Below are 21,092 nucleotides of genomic sequence, written 5' to 3'. Positions count from 1 at the left end.
ATATGTATGTACATATGTATGCAAATTCTTAAATATTTGAAAGCCAGATATGGATTACGTTTCTAATTTAGTGAAAGCTATAGAATTTATTTCATAATCTTTTTATTTAAATCTGCAGTTTTTCTCGATAAATTATAATTTATATGCGTCCGAGAACCTGTTGACCCTGGTTGGGAAAGGCAGTGCAAGAAGACAAGAATACTCTATGAAAAGTCAAATTAGAGCTGGTAGTTATAGAAAGTTACAAATTAGTAATTAACGAGCACACTGTTTTGGAAATTATCGTTTTAGCAATTATCTAAGTTCGAAAAAAATATACGAGGTGTATGTATGGCCCTCGATTATACGATGTTTAAATGACAAGATTTTACAGGCAACTTTTAGTTGAAGGCAACAAATGGCTGGTATAAACGGAGTTGGTCTTCAGCCAATTTTTGAATGGCCTCGTGTAAATACCGTATTAATGATCCGAACAACTTCAAAATTCTTCTAAAAGCGGTTGCACCTCTGCAGGCAATGGCAAACCTACTACAGTGTTTTTCAACCACGCTACACAATAAAAAACATTTGCCTTTATTGAAATTAAGCATTTTAAATTAATAAAAAAACTTTTCGGTTGCATCTTTTAAATACAATTTATTTTATTTAATGTACATAATACACTTCCTGTCTTATAAACATTTTTGTTTTCATTAATCTCCTTTGTTTTAAAATTGTAGGTAGTTTTTACGTATTCAGTTTGTCGTTGCAAATGTATTTTGATTACTTTCGATTTTTTTTATTTTTATTTTTGGTTTGTGTTGCTTGCATATATACCACAAAACATCACCTAAGTGCATTTTTGCTGTTGCTCATACAACCACTGAGTTAATTAAAAAAAAGTAAGTGCTGAAAACAACATGGCTAAAGAGGAAACATAAACATTAGACTAAAAGGGATAAAAAAAAAAATTATATGTAATAAAACATTTTTTTAAATTAACATTCCATTGTATGCATTAATAGCTAAATTTGAAATGAACGAAAGATAACAAACTAAAACAACAAAAACTTCAAGCATGTATGAACATTTGTGCAATAAAAAATTCAATGAGAAAAAAGCGAGTGATATTTATGTATGCGTTTGTAGCTAAGCTAAGACGAAGTAATTTCTTAGATTCGACTTTTTTTTATTGAAATCGCATGTTTTTGTTGCTGTGTATGTATGCTGATGAATATTCGCACGATAGGTGTTTTTGGCTGTGATATATTTGTTGTACGGTGTGTTGAACGCTGCTGTTAATATTAACCTGCATGGTTAAGTGGTCTTGTTAATGAATTTGGCTGTGTCAGTAAGCGTATTTCTTCTCTGTAATTATAAACATATTATTGTTGCTTTAATTGATAATATTTAAGCAATATATCATAACATACTTAAGTTTTTTTGGCAACCAAGTTGTGTCCAAACGATAATTTATGACGGCTAATATCGATAATGTACGTAGGGTAGGCTGAAAGTCAAGCAGATGAGTGTCATTGTTATCAATCAGTTGGTTGCTGTTCTGGGGATCAGGGCTGAAAAAGATGTGAAATTGCAAACGTTTGTTTTAGATACATGCATATGTATATGTATTACACTGGGTTAATTGATAATAATACATAGAAAAGATTGTCGCCATCAATGGACAAAAAAAACACTAAAATCTCTTTTGAAGATTTGAATATTCCCAAGATACTCAAAAATAGTATTTTTCAATCGGTACTTTTATTAAAACTATGTGTGTATTTACGTCCTTTTTTAACAAGACATTTTACTCACCTGGTGCCACCAAACAAAAACATGTGCGTGTCTTTAACTATACACACTTGTCGTCGACGCGCCGTTGGTGGTCGTCCAAATGGTTTAATAAGATTCCAGCAATTGGATTTCGGATCAAATGTGTAAAAATCATTAAAATGCTGATCCAGTAATCCATTGTAGCCGCCAAATATATAGATGAGACCATTGTAGATAACTAGCATAAGAAAAGGTTACAAAAATGTTAGACCTTGTAAGAAAAAGCACATATGTATTTATATATCGCACACCGTCTTCAAAAGAGTCACAACTCAAAATCGTTCGTCAGAAAATGCGAATAATTATTTCGTAGCACATGCTATTTAATCATATGGGCAAGGGCGACTTTACCTTAGGTTTTTTTTTTAACAAATTATAACAGAAGTTTGCTGCAGGTAAGGTAAAGGTAAATAAAAGCTGTGTGTACATTTTTAGCGCATAATTTCAAAAATTGCCAAATTTTGAGTTGTGACTCTTTTGAAGACGGTTTGCGATATGAGCTTACACATTGAATGGCTGCGTCTGCCAACAGGTATCTTGCCGGTAGTTGACGGGCGATGCCACATTTTTGTTTTCATATCTAAAAACACAATTTCCGGGCAGTACATTTCCTCTTGACTATGATAGGGACTATGTTTATCGCCACGTCCACCAAAAATATACATACGCCCGTATATAGAGGCCGCTGAATGGAAATCACGAAATGATGGTGGGGCACCAAATGTTTGTACATAGCGCCACTCCATTGTTCGAAAATCAAGGCAGTGTACGTCACAAGAAAATTCATTTATTTCGTCAACAAATCCACCAAAAATATACATGCAGTGATCCACTACGCAGGCTGAGTGCCCATCACGAGCGCCGGGTATTGCACCTTTTACTTCAGGCCGAAACCAGCTCATCGTTTGCGGATCAAAGCAGTAAAGTACATTACAGAGTTGCTCATCATTGCGGCCACCCCACATATAAACTTTGTCGCCATATGCAACAGCTGTGTGGCCATAACTAAAAGTAAATAAATCAAATCACAAGCGCATATATGAGTAGTTACTGCAATCATTTTAATTGACTTACCGTTGAAACGGCACTTCAGGATACTTTAGTGGCAAACCATTTTCATCTCGTTTCAGCGGTACAACCGCCCAACGCAACGTATTTGTATTGAGCACATGCACATCTATGCATTCGTTTAAGCGATAATCATCACCAGTGCAGTAACCGCCAAACGAATATATCTTATCACCAACACCCACCGCAGCATGATTGACACGACGTGGTCCACCATCCAAGTGCGCTATCCATCGCATTTTGCGCCTATGTATGACCTATAAGTTATTTGTTCGAAGCTATTGAATTTACGCGCAAACACCGATATGGCAAATAGTTAGCACTGATCAGGGTAAATGAGTGGCACAAAGTGAACGTATTTGCACAAATAATTCTCTTGCGCAGTCGTGTTCAGTATTGTTTCGAGCAATTGCTTTGAATATTCGTAGTAGTCAAGAAAATGTGTTAAACTATGGGTAAACAAAAAAAAAAAATACGAAGGTCAGCAATAGTCATGGACGCGTTCAAAACTTTGCCAACACTTGCAATTGGCACCAGCCAAATATCTTGCGAAAGAGCGGTATGTACATATGTATGTAGATGATGTTGGCATTTTAAAGTGCACTCACCTATTCCTGCTCCTCATGTACTAAATCCTGTTAAGTATGCTTCCGCGGGGTCTATATCACATTCGGCAGCATTGCGTCCCAGACCCCCAAATGCCAGCACCTTTTGTACATATGTATACTTATCCTTGTTTCGCTTGCGCTTTTTGGTTTTTAACTGATACAAATCTACAGCAGCTAGGTGTAACGAAATTATTCGTGGAGGAAGCCCTTTTACCAAGACTTCGATAAATTGGTATAAGCTGGAATTTTAGTTACAAATAAACAAAGGATTTAGCTGCAAAACCTCCTCCACTTTTACGCTTCAGTCTTCTTCGTGCTTTTTCCGAATTGTTATTTGACACTTTTGACTTTTCCCTTTGTTGACTTTTAGCACTTTTGTTATCTTTGGATATTTTTACAGCCACACCCAAATAAAAGCGTTTTAGAGTTGCGTTTTCTGTCGCCTGGTGTAACGCAAAGAGTCATAGGTGTACACAAGCTTTTCAGACTTTCAGCAATAGCTGAATTATAAGGCTGAAAGCCTAAAAAGCGCGGAACTCCTGAAAAGCTTATTGTGGAGCATGATTCAATTGATGATTGTGGAGTTGTACTCTAAGAGCGTTCAAGACTTGGCAATATTTCCAACAGAGCGTGTCAGACTTGGCAAGATTTCCAACTTTTCCGCAATTCGGAGTCAAATTAAGAAAGCGAAAGTCTACTTTTCCGTCTAAACGCGGCCCTAACGCGCCATCAGGATTGGCACCTCACGAAACCGATTGCGTAGCAAAATTCCAGAAATATCGTAGAAAAAAAAATAAAAAATCGTAGCATAAGATACAACAAATTTTTAAGAAGTAACTTTAAATTACAAAAAAAAATAAGCATTTATTATTTTAAATTTATATGCATATTTACTGTTAAAAAATAACATAACATTTGAATTCCAATTTCATTTGTACTCTTTTACGTATCGTATTATATTTGTTGCTTTTACAGTGGCGGTGTCCAAATACCGAACTTATAGAAATAAACACTTTTTGCCACTTACCACAGCACTTTCGTCATAAATAAGTAAAAATTAACTTTATTTGAGGCGAACTTAACCTTTTGCCTTTGTTGAGCCACTTTTTATCTGTGCCAACGAATCCATCGTGGAAGTAGTTCGACACGCAGTCATTGTTACCTCTTTGTATTACTTAGTATCCCTCTCGCAAATTGAATATTTTTGTCTGTTATGCGAAAATTTGGTGCCTGTTTATGTTGCAGATGTTTTTGGTCAGACGCTTCTTGCACAACTTGCAGTAAAAGTATACATTTAGATCTTGAAGCCATGGCCTGTTTACGACATTTTTGAAGTTATAGTTATTTACAAATAGTTGCTGCCCATAAGTTGAATGAAATATAAAAAGCGTACTAAAATAAGATAAAGCTTCGTGTGATAGCACTTTTTAATACTTTTGAAAAATAGTAGCAAATTTAGTACGATCGTAGCAAATAGCCAACGCTGCGCGCCGTTACAACATCGATAGCCGTCAATGTTTTTCCATCTCTAGTGAGGTGCCCCAGAGCTCAAGCTTGTGGATATGTAGGTGGGTGAAAGGGAGAATTGTTTATTTTTCGGGAGGAAATTGCTCCAATTTTCCCCAAGACTGCTTCCAAGTAATTTTAATTTCCTAAAGGTCAACAATGTCGAAGCCACAATATCAAAATAGTCAATATACGCGCGTCATGAATTTAAAGTATAAATCCAAATATAAACGGTTAAAGCGGCAGATAAAGAACTTCGTTTTTGTGAGTATTGCTCTAAAATCTACACAAAAAGAATTATATTAATGAACACCAAATTTATTTAATTCACAGGAAAATGCAGCGCTTTGTGATGAAGTTGCACAGGTACAGGCTGATTTGGCAATAGCACGCGAAGAGCGCCGCTACTTAATAAAACGCCTTATGCGCCACGAGGGCGTCGAAAATCTAGACCAACAGGAGCAAATAGAGCAAGAAGTCAATATGCAGCCAACGAAAAACACGGTCAAGTTAGGGAATGCAGTGCCTAAGAAACGTGGTCCAAAGAAGCGTTTACAACCGCCACACGGTCAAGAAAAGATCGATAAACGATACAAGCCACGCGACAAAGTGACATTGGACTCAAGTGGCAAACCAATGTACCCCATCAATTTATGCAATATACTTGTACATTCACCTGGCGAGATTATACCTATAAATCCGAATTTTCATACATCGAATTGGATCTATCCCGTTGGCTATGTGGCCACACGAATATACGCGCACCCTAAAGATCCGCAGCGGAAATGTGTATACACATGCAAAATACTTAATAACGCTGGCATGCCTCAGTTCCAAATAATTCCCGACAACGATTTGGATAGTGTTTTCTTTGGCGAATCGGCAAATATTTGCCATAAAGGACTGCTGGAAACCTTGCAATGCAGTTTAATCGATGTCGTGCAGTTGCCACTGCAAGTACAAGGTGAAAAATTTTTTGGCCTTGCCAATCCGACTGTTAAAACCCTGCTACAGATGGATCCAGGTTTTTCACAATGCGCTAATTTCAAAGGATTTATTGAGGATACAGATACCAACGGCAGCGAAAAATTGTCTTTACTTGAGGATAAGGATCCCACAATGAGTTTCGATGCATTACAAACATTGATTGCCGTATCCACATATCACAACATGCCGGAAGTGAAGGATGAGCCACCGGACGAACTGCTGGATTTTAAGTAATTCAAACAGCATTTTTTTTAAAAAAGTTGATTGCAATTTATTCAAATTATTATTAGCGCGTTTCAATACGTATTTATGTACATATGTATATACGAGTACTTATATAAAACGTGCGACAGTAAAAAATTGTCCGATTCATTTGTTACGACATACATTGAAAACTTTATATCTAATTTGCGAAAATATGCTTTTAAATATATAAAGAATAAGCATCTACAAAATGTATGCTCGAGTAATTGTCATTATCAGGATTGTTAAGCGAAAAAGGGGATTTACTTGTATTAGCGAAACAAGCACATAAAGCGTCCTTATCTTATGCGTATGCATTTATATGAATACATAAACCGAAACTAAACGATATTGATCACACTTTAAAGTCCATTTGAATAAAATTCAGTTGTAGTTTGCAGCAGTCGATATGATAGGTCGTTTACGTTTTGTGGTCAACAGCTGCACAAATATTAAATTTGTTTCGAAAAAATTGTTCGACTACCTGCGACGAACCGTTTGTACCGAGTGTGCTGACGAACTGGCAGATGATGGTACACTAGGGGGACCACCCCCTATGAATCGGTTACGATCCGGGAAAACGTTTGCATTACGCGTTGTTGAAGGTATTCGCGGTTGCGATGGCGGCTGTTGGTAGCGGTATGGTCCACGCGTTGGCGACGGAGAGTTTGAGAACCGCGAAGATTGTCGGCGTTGCAGGCCCAAATCCTCGGTTGTTTCGAGTTCTTCTTGACGGCTACGACTACGTCCTAGGTATTCCTCTTCAATCCGTTGCTGTAACAACATATGCTGTTGAAGTTGCTTTTCTTGTTGTTGAAGCAATTGTTTCTTCTGCTGAGCTAACTTGGCTGCAGTCAGCTTTGCAGGACGCCCCCGAGTAAACAATAAATTCGATGTGAAAATAACGGGCGAGAAGAGGCGCAGAGGAAAATTACTTTTTAAAGGAAAAGTTATATTAAAATTTAAAACAAATAGCATATAATGTAGTCCATTGCTTACGTGGTGTCGACGATCGGAATAGCCTCATTGCCACTTAGGATGAAAAGTGGAAAAAATATAGAAAATATGCAGCTGCTTACAATAACGGAGTTCGTCATGTTGGTTAGTACGGTTAGGGGTATGCCGAAACCCAAAAAGTATGGCCAGTTATTCTCAATATAACTCAAGCGACGATGCAACTCCCAGCCCATGTTGAACCATTTGTACTCGAACGAGTATAATGAATAGAGCAGGCATAAATGTAGAAAACATAATGCTTCGCCTAAATAGGGTACGGGTAATAAGTTCACCAGCATGCTTTGTACCAGAAATAGTGCTTGCACCAGCAAATTGAACAAAAAATCGGCGATTAACTTGCTGATGTTGGGTATCAACTGCGGTTGACCTTTGCGCACCCGATAAGCAGCATTTGCAATATCCGCAAACCATAGTGAGCTGACAATTTTACTTAGCAGAAAAATTGGCAACACCCACATCATGCCGAAAATAATCGATAGTATAGGTTGTACCCAACCCCATACCATATTCAGCTCAGACGTATGATTCCCATAAAATAAACTCAAAACAAATCTTAGCGCTGGCAACAGCAATTGTTCAAACAATATGATACTCAGCCATGTGAAACCGCCATTTAGGAGACAACATTTCAAGACCTGTTTAGCAATTTTCTTCTCCCTGCATTAGATTTACATTTAAAAGTATTTATTTGGAGGTTTCAAAAGATTTGACTCACGGTTTTGGTTCATGCGATTGACTCTTTTTCGTACGCTTTAGCATACTATTTAAACTGCGTTCGTCCGGTTTCTCTTGTTCACTGATTTGCAACAGTTCTTTCAACTCCTCTCTAGCCATTGCCGCAGCTGACGAAGGTGTTGGTGATGGAGTGCGATGATGGCGACGTTCCCGTTCTTTAATGCGACGCTGCTTTTCAGCCTCTTTTTCCGCATTTATTTTGTGTATTTCAGCATCGATGTGTAGTAGTAGTGTCATTCCTTTGATGCTATCCCACAGGCCGTATATTATACCCAGCGAAATATTCTGTATTTGAATAAAATGTTAAATATAAACAAATTGGAGAGTAGTTCATAAATAATTCATCATATAACAGCTACTACGTGCCTTTATCGCTTCCATCTTTGATTAGCTTAACACCAACGCCAACACCGATGTCAACTTCCAGCCGAATCCTTGTGATTCTCACTTTTTAATTATTTTCGCATTTAAAATAATGTACTGACTCGTGCGCATCGAGTAAAATTTATAAATATTTCTTCGTTTATGCAGCAAATAAATGTTTCAGCGAAATTTGTTCTAATATTGGAGTACGAGTTCACTTGACGAAGGAAAATAAAATGACAGCTGTTTTTGTTTTGATAATACACATATCGCTGTCAATTATTACAGAGTTGCATAAAATCGGCAATGTTCTGTTAGCCTTAACGGCCAGTATGCAGCTCTCAAGAACACGGTCAAGAAAAAATTGCCATTAGGTCCATTCCTTATCTTTTCTGACTAAAAACTGAAAAGTGTCAAAATACAAGAGCGTAAGCAATATGCGCTCACTAAAAGAGAACAACAGGAAAAAGTAAAGTAACGCAAAAAATTAAATTTTTAGTCCAAAGGATGGCAACAACAAAACTAATGTCAAATAAGAGTAGAAATGTGCGTACAAAACATATTCACACAAGCACAAGCGCAATAAACACTTACTATATAAATTATTATTTCCGTCCTTCCATTTTCAATTCATTTTTTTTAGTTTTAGATTATTCTCACTTTTTGGTTTGTGTCACTGATAATACGTTTTGGTAGCACTAACAAATGAATGTATACACAAACATATATTCTGGCATTGCTTCTTTTAACTTCCTTCAATTTTGCTTTTCCTCGTGCTAGTAGTATAAAATTAGTGCTGCCAACTCCAATCCAATGATCCAGGCCGTTTCTGTGAGAAATGATCGTGATAACATGAGAACAGACTATTCAAAACTACCTCAACTTGCCACGTCTAACAGGGGCTTTAGACAATACGAACGAAAAGCAAAACAAACATGTGGAGGTGAAGTAATAGAAAATCGTAATTGACAAAGCAAAAGAAAGGCAACAAAAAACTGGTTTTAGTAGACAGATTTTAGTGCATCATCAATAATACATATTAAAATATTTTCTTCTGGTATTTTAGTGTTGGAATTTGCTAAAATTCAGCTAACTACTTTTATATAAACTTTTTCAATAACCCAGGTGAGTTTAAGATAACCTTTTTTTGTTTTTTTCTACCTACATTTATATGTATCTTTTATAATGGCATTTGGGGCACTACTTAGCTGCTGGTTAATTGCGTTCTTTGTTAATTCCATTGTNCTTACTTTTATATAAACTTTTTCAATAACCCAGGTGAGTTTAAGATAACCTTTTTTTGTTTTTTTTTACCTACATTTATATGTATCTTTTATAATGGCATTAGGGGCACTACTTAGCTGCTGGTTAATTGCGTTCTTTGTTAATTCCATTGTTGAAAATTTGTGGATACGTGTTTAGCCAATTGATTTCAAAGCAAAGAAATTAGCTGATTGCAAAAAGCCATTTATTATATACATAGTAACTAAGTTTGTATGTACGTATGTATGTATCTTAAATCAATATCTTACGATTATGCATTTTCGTCTTAACAGTGATTTCTCCAAAATAAAATGTTACATAAAATTTCCGTTGAGGCCACAAGATTAGTATGCTCTTGATACAGAAGCATCTACATTTAGCTCTGTGACTTTAAAATCTTGCAAAAGTTCCTAATTACAGCGCAAAATGATTTTTCCTTTAGTTTTGACAATATACATATCGTCGTTTAAAGTACAAAACCACGTATCAACAAAATGCANCGTATGTATCTTAAATCAATATCTTACGATTATGCATTTTCGTCTTAACAGTGGTTTCTCCAAAATAAAATGTTACATAAAATTTCCGTTGAGGCCACAAGATTAGTATGCTCTTGATACAGAAGCATCCACATTTAGCTCTGTGACTTTAAAATCTTGCAAAAGTTCCTGATTACAGCGCAAAATGATTTTTCCTTTAGTATTGACAATATACATATCGTCGTTTAAAGTACAAAACCGCGTATCAACAAACCCTCGTATCTGAGTTTGCCAAAATTTTATAGGAGATAGTAAAACTTCATTATTTCAAGACGGTTCCATCTTTTTTCCTTAATTATTTTATATACTTGTTGCATTCCTCTTCACATTTTCCATAATATCTTTCGCCAGTATGATTCTTTGGCCTGCGCCTAACCATTTGTCATGTCTCCCTCTTGATTGGCAATTCGGGGGTGTTTATGGTAAATACAGAGCTGATAGATAGTAGGTAGTGTTTTTAGTTCTAACTCAGCGGTGAAATTATTNGTGAGTTTGCCAAAATGTTATAGGAGATAGTAAAACTTCATTATTTCAAGACGGTTTCATCTTTTTTCCTTAATTATCTCTTCTTCTTATATCTAAGTATCGATATTTCAGTATGAATGGATAAGGGCTTGACACCAGGAGCTACCGGTGAGCAAATATCCCTTTTGGCACAAATGTGAGTTACGAGGTTTTCCAGAATGTAGATACGCGGTTTTGTACTTTAAGCGACGATATGTATGTATGTTTAGCCAATAACTATCTTATATACTTGTTGCATTCCTCTTCACATTTTCCATAATATCTTTCGCCAGTATGATTCTTCGGCCTGCGCCTAACCATTTGTCATGTCTCCCTCTTGATTGGCAATTCGGGGGTGTTTATGGTAAATACCTCTGTATTGATAGATAGTAGGTAGTGTTTTTAGTTCTAACTCAGCGGTGAAATTATTCTTTGTTCTATTGGCTTTCCTTGTTGCGCTTCTACCGCACTAACCGAAACACCAACCATTCTCAGGGCCAGTTTTTCAGTGCTCGGCCGTGGTTTAAACTCAGTTTAAACGCTCGATGTGGCTGGTTTAAACTAATCAACCAATCAAATATCAGCCAGCTGTTCAATTTAATTGGCACTGAAAAACTGACCCGAAGTGGAATGTAGACATATAAACATAAATATGTGTGTATGTTTTATGTATGTACATTTCTATGTTTTATCAACTTTCATTTTTGTTATTTGTTTCACATACTTATTAGAAAAAATCCACTTTTACAAAATAGGTAATACCACAAAACTAATCCGCAGTGGGGATGTTACCGCTACGCACGATCCAGAAAATAATGTATTCTATCATTCTTGACCGCTACGCATGACTAAACTAAATAACCAAAATTCGTGCAAATTATCATTTAATTAGCTGTAGTCCTCGTCGAAGTCAGAAATCTTTTTTCATTAGTACATATCTTATGCTAGTTTCAATACTTGCGCCCAAGATTTTCGTTTCGAGAGGATAACTTTAGTACTCAATTGTGCCCAGTTCCAAGTAGCTTTTGTTAATTAGAGAATTTCCATTTAACCTCGATTTGTACTCGTTTATTAAAGATTATATGTACATAAATAAGGTTTTATGACTGTACCGTGGAAAATAACTAAATTCAAGATGTTCAATTTTAATACCCGTTTCTCACAGGGCCCTATAACCTGGGTAAACGAATTTATGCGAAATGGTCGAGGACTGTCAGTCCAACATCATTCCGCCAAAGAGTCTTTAGGGAGTTTGTATGTTATTACAACAACAACAACTGGAAATCATTGTTATTAACCTTTAATTTTTGAGCGAAAGTATTTAATATGTACATATAGCGACGGTCAAAAATGTATGAATGGTGTTTCGCTTTTACAATTTACAATGATTTTCAAGCAACAATTTTTTTGATATTTCTTTTTTTTTATAAAAATATGGTTCATGCTTTAACAAACACTATATAAAACACATTTCAAACTTTACAAGAACTTTGAAAAATTTCACAAAAGCCGCCAGAAGAAAAAAAAAATTATTAAAGATCAATGCGATTTTCTAGCCGCTCAAAACGTGCACTTATTTCACTAGAATTTTATAAGCCTGTTAACTGCATACCCAGAAAATTTCTAAAAATTCTGGTTAAAAACTCGAAATTTAGATACAAATTTGTGGAATTTTTGTAAGTTCTGTATGCAGTTTGAAAGTGTATTTATATAGTTTTTGTTAAAGCGTTACCACAATTTTATAAAAAAAAGATCAAACAAATTTTTGCTTGAAAAACATTATAAATATTAAACACCATTCATCCATTTTTGACCGCCACTGTACGTGTGTATACATAAATACATATATGTACATATATAGATAGTAAATGCATATTTAGATCGAGTCGAAGTACTATTTACGTAGTAAGTACCAGGGTTCGTATTTGCACACACATGCTCTGCTCACACACACGCCAGAAACACATTCAACTTGTACTCACTGCTCATACACATGTGTGTGCATAAGTGGAAAACAAACTCTGCTCACAGAAAAGTGTGTGCTGTTTGTTATTAAGCACATGCACATGTGTGTGAGCCGATTTTTGTACAAATTTCAGCCCATGCACATGCACATAATAGGGGTATTCTCTGAGTCTTGCAAAGCCCTTGCACGGTGCACGGATTGCACGGTTTGCAAAGCTGTCCCATACGAAAACCGGTTTTAACCGTGCAATCCGTGCAATCTGTGCACCATGCAAGGGCTTTGCAAGACTCAGAGAATACCCCTAATATATTTTTAAAAGAATTTGTTTATTAAACGTTATTTTTTGAAAGACAATTCAATAACGAGTGAGATGTTGTTTGTTTTTTATATGACAGAAAACATATTAAAAAATTATTTTAAGATTTGAGATAGAAATCGAAGTGTATAAGTTTCTCTACGCAAAGCACACACATGCGCGTGTGCTTTATATTAATAAAAATAAAGTACACACATGTGCCCGTGCTTTTTACCAAACAGCACACACATGTGATGTGAGCAAGTTTTTAATTTTTTATATGCACATCACACGTGTGTGAGCGTAAAATATTAGGATGTGCTGCGCATGTGTGTGCAAATACGAACCCTGGTAAGTACCTAGTATATGTAAACACACAAAAATGCTTGTGTTTACGTTTTAAAATTTCTATGTGATAAGATACATATACCGATGGAGGCCTTTTAATATTCATGCACTAAAATGTTTGCATTTGTTATTAAAAGCAAATTTTTGGACATGCCACGCAAATTCTATTTATTTTAGTTTAATACAGCGATAACTTATAACGTATTACTTACGTCCTGTCTAAAAAGTTGTATAAAAAGGCCATTTTAGACAAAGAAAGGTTCTAGTTTTTCGTGAATTTCACGTCGTAGCGAACTTTAAGGCCTGGAACTAACGCATTAAATATCATTGCAGTTTTTTCAAACAAATTTATCAATTCGACTTTATTTCCAATACGTCGCTCTCATGGAATATGGGATTTGTGTGATAATGCCAAGCCTGGCACAAGCCAAACGGACGAAAGCCACAGCTTTAGTGTTTACTCTGTGTGTTTATAATAAACAAATCTGCAACGAAAAGATACTTTTCTAATCAGTGCGTGACTAAATATAAAGTGTGATGAAGTTTTGTATTCCGTTTAATGCAAGTACATAAACCAGCAATTGGCAAATAAGTTAATTCAAAACAAAATCTCTACATACACTACATTAGTATGAGGATAAATGAGCTTTACGAAGGTTCGTTTTTATAATTTAAAAGACACGAAACGGAAATTTATAAAAGAATGTTCACATTATCGTAATTTAAGGCTCATTCATAATTTATAAGCAAATCATGGTGAAATCAAGTTATTTCGCCTTGTTAAATCTGTCATTAAATTAAGTAGAAATGAGATAATTCATCATAAATCAAGAACCAAAGTAAGAAAAAAATGTGTTTTCACTTATTTTAGCTGCCACTGTTGAGGAAATTGTTAAAAAAAAAAGCCAAAACGTATGAAACCATTATTTTTTTTTTAACTTCTAGCCAAATAGAGTGCAGAAGATTTGAATATTCTACTTCGCATACAAAACACTCAGCAACAAATCAATCAAATTCTTTTCGGTTATAGTTTTTTTTCTACAAACAAGTTTGTTCGCATTGTAAAAGGAGCGCAAAAATACATACATGTACCCAGCCAGTAAGGAAACGTACATTTTACGAACATTTTGTTTTACAAAGGATTCTCGATCGGCAAAAAGTTGGAGAAAAGCTCGTAAAGAATAAAACAAAAAAAATGTAATAGAAAGAGGTTTGTAGTAACTTATCAGTACAAGGAAAAGCTTTCATTTTGTTGGACATTTTTCTTGAACTACAATATGTTATAACATATGTATAGTTACGGTGACCATTCGTCCTGTATTATACGGGACAGTCCTCTTTTTTGACCCATTACCCCAGTAATTTATTTATTTTATACGGGACGCCAAATGTTCTGTATTTCTTTTAATGTCCTGTATCTGTCCCGTATTCGGCGTTTTGACGCCTTAACAGCTCATTAAAACGGCATGCCTATGAACGAGTTTTAAATGATGTTGGAGTATATATGATACTAATTTTTTCCATAAAGAGTTATTATTTCTAATCTGAATGTCTGTGATTCGAATCGAGGAATACATACAGTGACTGAAATAGCATTTTATTAAGTTTTGGTTATTTTTTCTAAGTTTATTTAATGTTTATTATTTATTTTAGGAAAGTAAAGCTCTTTTCCTAACAAAAGCCATATGCTACCAAATTTCCAACTTTGTGCAAAAAACTATAAAAATTAATTCTGTAAGGTTTCACCAAAATTTCAAACTTTTTAATTAGAATCTTTAGAAAAAAATTTCGTTTGCAGTTTTGTAACTCATAAAAATTGAGTATTATGAAGTGCGAGTGAAAAGTGCTGCTCATTTGCAAAATGGTCGAACATACTTACTTTGTATGAAACAAATGCGTAACACCGTCAACAAAAAAAAAAAAATGCCAAAAATTGTTGGTAAGCCTTAGAACTTAAAATTGCACTTCATTACCTTAAAATTTAACTAATTTCTTTAACAAATTTTACGGGGTAAAAATCTCGAGAAAATTATTCTACAAATTCGTTATGTTACTATAAGGATACTGTTTAAGGGCTAATACATCTAGGATCATTGAAGAAGGCTTTAAGATCTGTAAGCTGTTGTGGAACAAATTTGCAAAATTATTTTTTGTCCCGGATTCGGCTCTCATAAATATGGTCACCGTACTGTTCGTAGGCACTCCAGAATTTCAAGCGAAAAAGTACTAGAAAAGAATCGTAAACGGCTATCATGAACGACTTTTTATCCGATATTCTTCGAGAAAATATCCATTTACGAGCTTGTTTACGATGATTTTGCTGGATGGCTTTGTTTGTACATATAGGTCCATTCAATAACTTTTTCAGTAAGTACTTGCAGCGAGAGCGGTAAAGAAAAATAGAGAGTAAAATTGAGAGCAAGAGAAAATTTTCAGAAAAAGTTATTGAACGCAAAACTAGTAAAAACTTGCAACTTAAGCCATTTTGACACTTTCTGACGGCTAAGTTTTGACGCGCAATTTTCTTTTTAATTGGGAATAGTTCCCATCGTCATAAAAATAAAAAAAAATATACAATAGATTTAAATTTTTCATCCATATTTTCATTTCACTAATTATGTTTCATCAAATCATCCTCTTAAACAGTTTATTTACATTTGAATTTGAAACATAACCTTACTCTTTGACTCCTGCAAACTCCTGTTAGTAAAATTTTTACTTGCAAGGATTTGCAGCTCTCTCGGGTTGTTACGCTCTCAAATTCGCTCCCTCTTGCAACTATTTTGGGTTATTGAATGCATTCCCAGTACAAACTTGCAAGCACTAACAACAATTCGTAACGATTTTTTGATATTGAATGGACCTTTTGTTCATACTCACTCGGAAAATGGTAAGGACCGCCGGGTGAAGTGAGTAAGGTATAGCTCTTCACCCGGCGGTCCTTACTACTTCGCTGACGAATCTCCCTAACTTTTACAAAGCCGTTGCGTCTTATGTAAGTAGGAATTTAGAATGCACATTTGGTATCAGACATACTTCTGAGCCGCTTTACAAAGTAAGTTACGTAGAATGTAGAGCAGTCGCTCGGAGTAGTTAGGCGCTTAGAAATAACTTCGGCGGCACTTTATTTTGCAACTGACAGCTTGATGCGTCGTCGGAGGTGTCCATTTTGTGCTTTACTAGTAGATGACATTGGTCATGATGACAATTTTGGTACTAAAAACTGAAAAAAAATTTGTCCATTAAACAAATGAGTGTACATTTTAAAAAGAAAATTAATTTTTGAATATTCAATTAAAAATAACCTGGCCAAGATTTTTTAGCCAACCCATTCGCTATATTTCCTAACACGTAATATTTCATACAAAGAGATTTCAGTCATTAAACAGATGGATGAAGGTCGTGGCCCTTATGGGATCTCCTATTATGTCTATTTGAAAACGATTTAAAGAAGTTTATTAATCAGTTTGGATAGTGATTTATGGCCCTATTCCCACGCAAGAAACTCATCTTTGTTTTTACAAAATATTTGTAATAAACTCAATGGTCCATAGACCGTACCAGGAAACTAGTTCACCGGACACTCCTGAGTCTAAAGTATTTTTGCAAGACCATTTTGAAATTTTTTAAAATTTTTCGTCATTTTTTACATTTTTTGTCATATCTTTGGCGTTTACAGTTGGACCTTAAAGTAAAATATATCGATTGTTATGTCTCGAGGAGAAATTTCTTTTTCAAAGTTCATTGACCTCAAGTACTCCACTCTAGTACTTGCCGCCCATCAGATCTACTTAAGTGCTTCTCACCCTAACGTGCCACCCTAATGTCAGTAAATTAAATGCCTCCAAAAATCACTCAACTTTTGCTAAGATAAATTGTTGATTATGCTTGTAGAATTATTTACCACTTTTTTTTGCCAAATGTGCATGTATAGGTTTCACCGAAAAATGTAAAAAGGCGACCGCCAGGTTCTACACAACAACATGTTTTTTTTCGAAATTGCCTTGCAAAAATATTTCAATATCAGGGGTGTAAGGCGAACATTATTTTGTTTATTTGTAAGATGGAACGGTTTAGTGGATATACATATCGTCGCCTGGGTAAAAGATTGTCGTATGTTAATTTCGGTAGGTTGGGGGAAATCGCGTTTGAAGTTTGGAATACGTTTTCTCAAAAACGCGAAGATAGATTTTCTCCAAAGTCTCTAAAAATTATTATTTAATTTTTAATGTTTACTGTTAATTAGTTTTGAGTTGATGAAGGAGTTTCTTTAGGAAAAATTTTTCGCCATTTGTCCACAATTTGCCACCCACTTTGTATGAAGTACGACCAAATGAGATCAAAATTTCTTCTAAATTAACGACACTTTTTACTCAATATCTCGGAAACTGAAGGAGATATACAAAAATGGAGAACACAATTTCTAAGATATTGATTCGTTTAATATGACTGCATCACTTGTTGCATGTTTACTAAATTATCGAAAAAATTGTAGTCAGTCTCTCGGAAACTAAAGGAGATATCTAAAAACTGATAACACCAATGGAATGACCTTGTTTCAAAATATATAATTGCATCTAGAACTAAAAATTGTCAAAATGGCGCTTATGACAATCGTTTACCCAAGCGACGATATGTATGTACATACATTTTATTTGCTATAAGCATATGTATATTAAGTAACATAAGTAGACATATTTTGTATACATTTACATACATGCATTAGCGCACACAAGGGGTGGGTTTTGGGGTTCAAACCCCCCCAAAAGCTAATAACGTCAAATACAATCTGTATCTTAAAGCCAAGAGTCCAGCTCTCAAGGAAATTGTAAGAAATATTTATTATAATTTCTGTTGCTTGAAAAAGCGCTTTGCTTTTGCTGTAAATTTTCATGAGGGAATAAATATACGAGCATTTTTTTTCTTGAGAGCTGCAAACTGATTTAAGAAATTTTGGTAGAAGAAAATTTCTTTTCCATTTCGCGTTCGTCGTTTTATATGAATTTTTCGTTTTTCTTGAGAGTTCAATTAATTTTTTCGGTATTTGAAATATTAAAAAAATTTAGCAATCGTGAAAAATCACCATCTCTATCGAAAACCAGAAATCGAAAAAATGAACATAGAAGTGCAAAAATTCATGGAATCAATAAATTTATTTTTACTGACTCTTTTTTAAAATTTTGTATTAGGTACTTTTGAAAGTTGAGCGCATCTTGAGTTTATAGAACTTTTTATTAAGCAAGTAGTTTTTAAGGAAAGAACACAACCGACTTCAATTCTCATATTCAAATTTAGGGGTACCGTTAATTTCTTCATGATCCAATCATCGGATCTCTAAAACAAACTACGGGACGAACCTTGAGGTACATCTTTCTAATAAAAAAAAAGGATTATTGAAAACGGTTCACGTGGTCCAAAGTTATGTATATTCCGGCGAGATGATAACCTCCCTTTTTTTTGAAGTCGGTTAAAAGCGTTTGAGTTCTGTTAATCTGTAAATAAAGTGCAGTTTATGAATTTTAAAACGTTTATTTATTTATTACATACTGTACATAAAACATGCATAAATGTATATTAAAGAGGGTATTATCTGAACCAAATTTTCAGTATTTTCCGGTGATATATCTCCAGGAATATAAAACCCCCCCTAAAATATATTCCTCGGTGCGCCCCTGCATACATGCATGCGTGAAAGTACAATTCGCACACCGTCTTCAAAAGAGTCACAACTCAAAATAATACGTTTGTCAGAAAATGCGAAAAACTATTTCTTAGCACATGATAACCTTATGGGCAAGGGCGACTTTTTACATTAGGTTTTTTTCAAATTAGGTTTTGAAAGGTAAATAAAAGCTCTACGTATATTTTTAGCGCATAATCTCAAAAATGCCAAATTTTTAGTTGTGTCTCTTTTGAAGACGGTGTGCGAATTGTTGAACAATTCGCCTACGTCAGCCAGAAATTAGACACACGCTTATAAAACACATGCCCCAGTAAGCTGATGCATACGGTCAGCACTGATGCCATGTTCATATACTCGTAGCATGTACAGATATACTATATAGATATGTAAATATGTAAATGTTAAGGAAAATAGATAACTAAACACTGAAGTTGAAAATGAATCATGACTCGCCGAATCAGTGCTGAATAATTTTGTTTTTAGGTGCTGGCTTACTTAATTACACATACATACATACATACATTTGTACAATATTTTCATGCATTTGCTGATTAATAAACAATGCCTTCATGATTATGCCCTCATCAGCTTATTTATTAGCCTTGTAATGCACTATTTAGTTGGATTTTGTTTTCTAATAAAATTTTATACCTAATTAATAAAGATTGTGTATTTCTTTTACTTGCAGTTTGAAACGAGAACTACACACATCCCCACAAAGTCACAAAGTTGTGCACTCAGCCAAATAACAAGTCGTCGTTGCCTTTGTTTTGTTTGAGTGTATGTATGTATGTATGCTCGAGTGTATGCGCACGCTTTGAGTTGATCATCGAGCGCGGTCTGAATTGTATTATCGAAAGGAAATATAGCGGGTCTAAGTCCGATAAGCGTACGTACGACTGTGCCGATTAGTAGTGGAAAGAATATTGTAAAACGCAAACACATTTGTATACACAATTTGTGCGAGTGCAATAAAACTTCAACTTCCAACTGCGGTTTAAAGTCTGCACAGCGGTCAAGCCTTGTATGCGTTAAGTGGCAAACATTTCCATAGATTTGTCACTTTCATAGAAGTGAAATATCTGCGTACGAACAATTTTGATAAATATTTGCTTTTTGTTCGTGTAATGTTAAATTACAAAACAATAACGCCCCTCAACATGCTCTAAATAAACGCAGACAACAAAAGTTAATATAATCAATATTAAAAAAATAATAATAATCACTGTATGTACAAGTATAAAAACGACAACAACAACAAGAACAAGAACAAGTAACAAATCACTACAATCACCAGAAAGAAGCGACAACAAAACAACCAACCATCTAGGAAGTACATAATTGCGCTCAGACGCATTCAGCAGCCGACTATTGATTGTCGCATCCACGCCAACACTGCCGCCAGTCCGAGATAAGCGCTTACAGCCAGCGCACAACACAATTAACTCTTGGAATTGCTGATTAGTTGGAGTTAGGTTAGCGTGACACTTGCAACCATTACGCCATTTACAATAGCTGTGCGAAATAAAAAACGCGCAAATCAAATTTAGTTTGAAATCTGTGTAGTTGAAAAAATCGGCTTAAACAACGAACTTAGTGTACCCAAGATTTGCGTATAATTTTGCCGAAACATGCCCGATACGAGTAATGATGTATTGCCCATAGTGGACAATGAAGAGGCACGCCCACCGTCGCCAGCCTCTGTGGCACGGCGCAGTCCACAGGACAACGAACTGGATTTGCAGTCCAGCGGCTGTGGTTCATCGATGTGCTGCAATCCCACGAGTGGTGTACATCGATTCATTGCCTTGATTTTTATGTGTCTGCTTGGATTTGGTGAGTAAAGTGATTCGAATTTTGATTTAATTTAATTTAGAAATACATTTTGCACGTGTACATATGATTAAAAGTTCAAATGCGAGGTCTAGCTACCCTTTAGGCTGTCATTTAAGTCTTACTTTACTAATTGAATATTTTTCAACAGTCGCTGATAAGAAATGCGTACGTACTTACAGATAACACTGGACCACAAATTTCAACTTTTTCTCTTTACCAGAAACGCCGTTATGAAATTCTTATGTAAAATCACCCCCTGATTCCGAAAATCAAGGTTATTTTTAATTCTATGGTACCGTTTTTGAGATATTTGCAA

At 35.1% G+C, this 21,092-nt stretch overlaps 3 protein-coding genes and 1 long non-coding RNA gene across 5 annotated transcripts; 2 read left to right on the top strand and 2 right to left on the bottom strand.

Annotated features, from left to right (window-relative positions):
* Positions 1 to 1,162: 1,162 nt before the first annotated feature.
* Positions 1,163 to 4,023, bottom strand: LOC108367344 (kelch domain-containing protein 3). 2 transcript variants are annotated; one of them, XM_017621938.1, is made up of 6 exons: positions 3,492 to 4,023; positions 2,890 to 3,140; positions 2,321 to 2,820; positions 1,798 to 1,993; positions 1,413 to 1,553; positions 1,163 to 1,347 (listed from the first exon to the last, which is right to left on the bottom strand). In XM_017621938.1, exons 2-6 carry the CDS (start codon positions 3,120 to 3,122, stop codon positions 1,284 to 1,286), a joined length of 1,134 nt encoding a protein of 377 aa, XP_017477427.1. In that variant the 5' UTR covers positions 3,123 to 3,140; positions 3,492 to 4,023; the 3' UTR covers positions 1,163 to 1,283. The 2 variants fall into 2 exon arrangements, with proteins under 2 accessions (XP_017477427.1, XP_017477425.1); XM_017621936.1 differs by having other exon boundaries at positions 2,890 to 3,332; positions 3,492 to 4,022.
* A 915-nt stretch (positions 4,024 to 4,938) lies between these two features.
* Positions 4,939 to 6,443, top strand: LOC108367343 (transforming growth factor beta regulator 1). The gene is made up of 2 exons (XM_017621935.1): positions 4,939 to 5,261; positions 5,331 to 6,443. The coding sequence occupies exons 1-2, from the start codon at positions 5,157 to 5,159 to the stop codon at positions 6,216 to 6,218; spliced, it is 993 nt and encodes a 330-aa protein (XP_017477424.1). The 5' UTR covers positions 4,939 to 5,156; the 3' UTR covers positions 6,219 to 6,443.
* Positions 6,444 to 6,625: 182 nt separating this feature from the next.
* Positions 6,626 to 8,597, bottom strand: tank (EI24 domain-containing protein tank). Its single transcript, XM_017621934.1, has 4 exons — positions 8,346 to 8,597; positions 7,960 to 8,264; positions 7,227 to 7,901; positions 6,626 to 7,161 (listed from the first exon to the last, which is right to left on the bottom strand). Exons 1-4 carry the CDS (start codon positions 8,358 to 8,360, stop codon positions 6,708 to 6,710), a joined length of 1,449 nt encoding a protein of 482 aa, XP_017477423.1. The 5' UTR covers positions 8,361 to 8,597; the 3' UTR covers positions 6,626 to 6,707.
* A 652-nt stretch (positions 8,598 to 9,249) lies between these two features.
* On the top strand, positions 9,250 to 20,503 carry LOC108367355 (uncharacterized). Its single transcript, XR_001848239.1, has 2 exons — positions 9,250 to 9,467; positions 19,629 to 20,503. It is a non-coding gene; the product is annotated as an uncharacterized LOC108367355 (long non-coding RNA).
* The last annotated feature ends 589 nt before the right edge of the window (positions 20,504 to 21,092 follow it).

The sequence above is a fragment of the Rhagoletis zephyria genome, unplaced genomic scaffold (genome assembly GCF_001687245.7).
Source record: "Rhagoletis zephyria isolate East Lansing unplaced genomic scaffold, Rhagoletis_zephyria_1.1 Rzeph_scaffold_02647, whole genome shotgun sequence".
Classification (NCBI taxonomy): Eukaryota; Metazoa; Arthropoda; class Insecta; order Diptera; family Tephritidae; genus Rhagoletis; species Rhagoletis zephyria.
The sequence above is the reverse complement of the archived record's forward strand: the minus strand, read 5'-3'. Positions and strand labels throughout refer to the sequence as shown.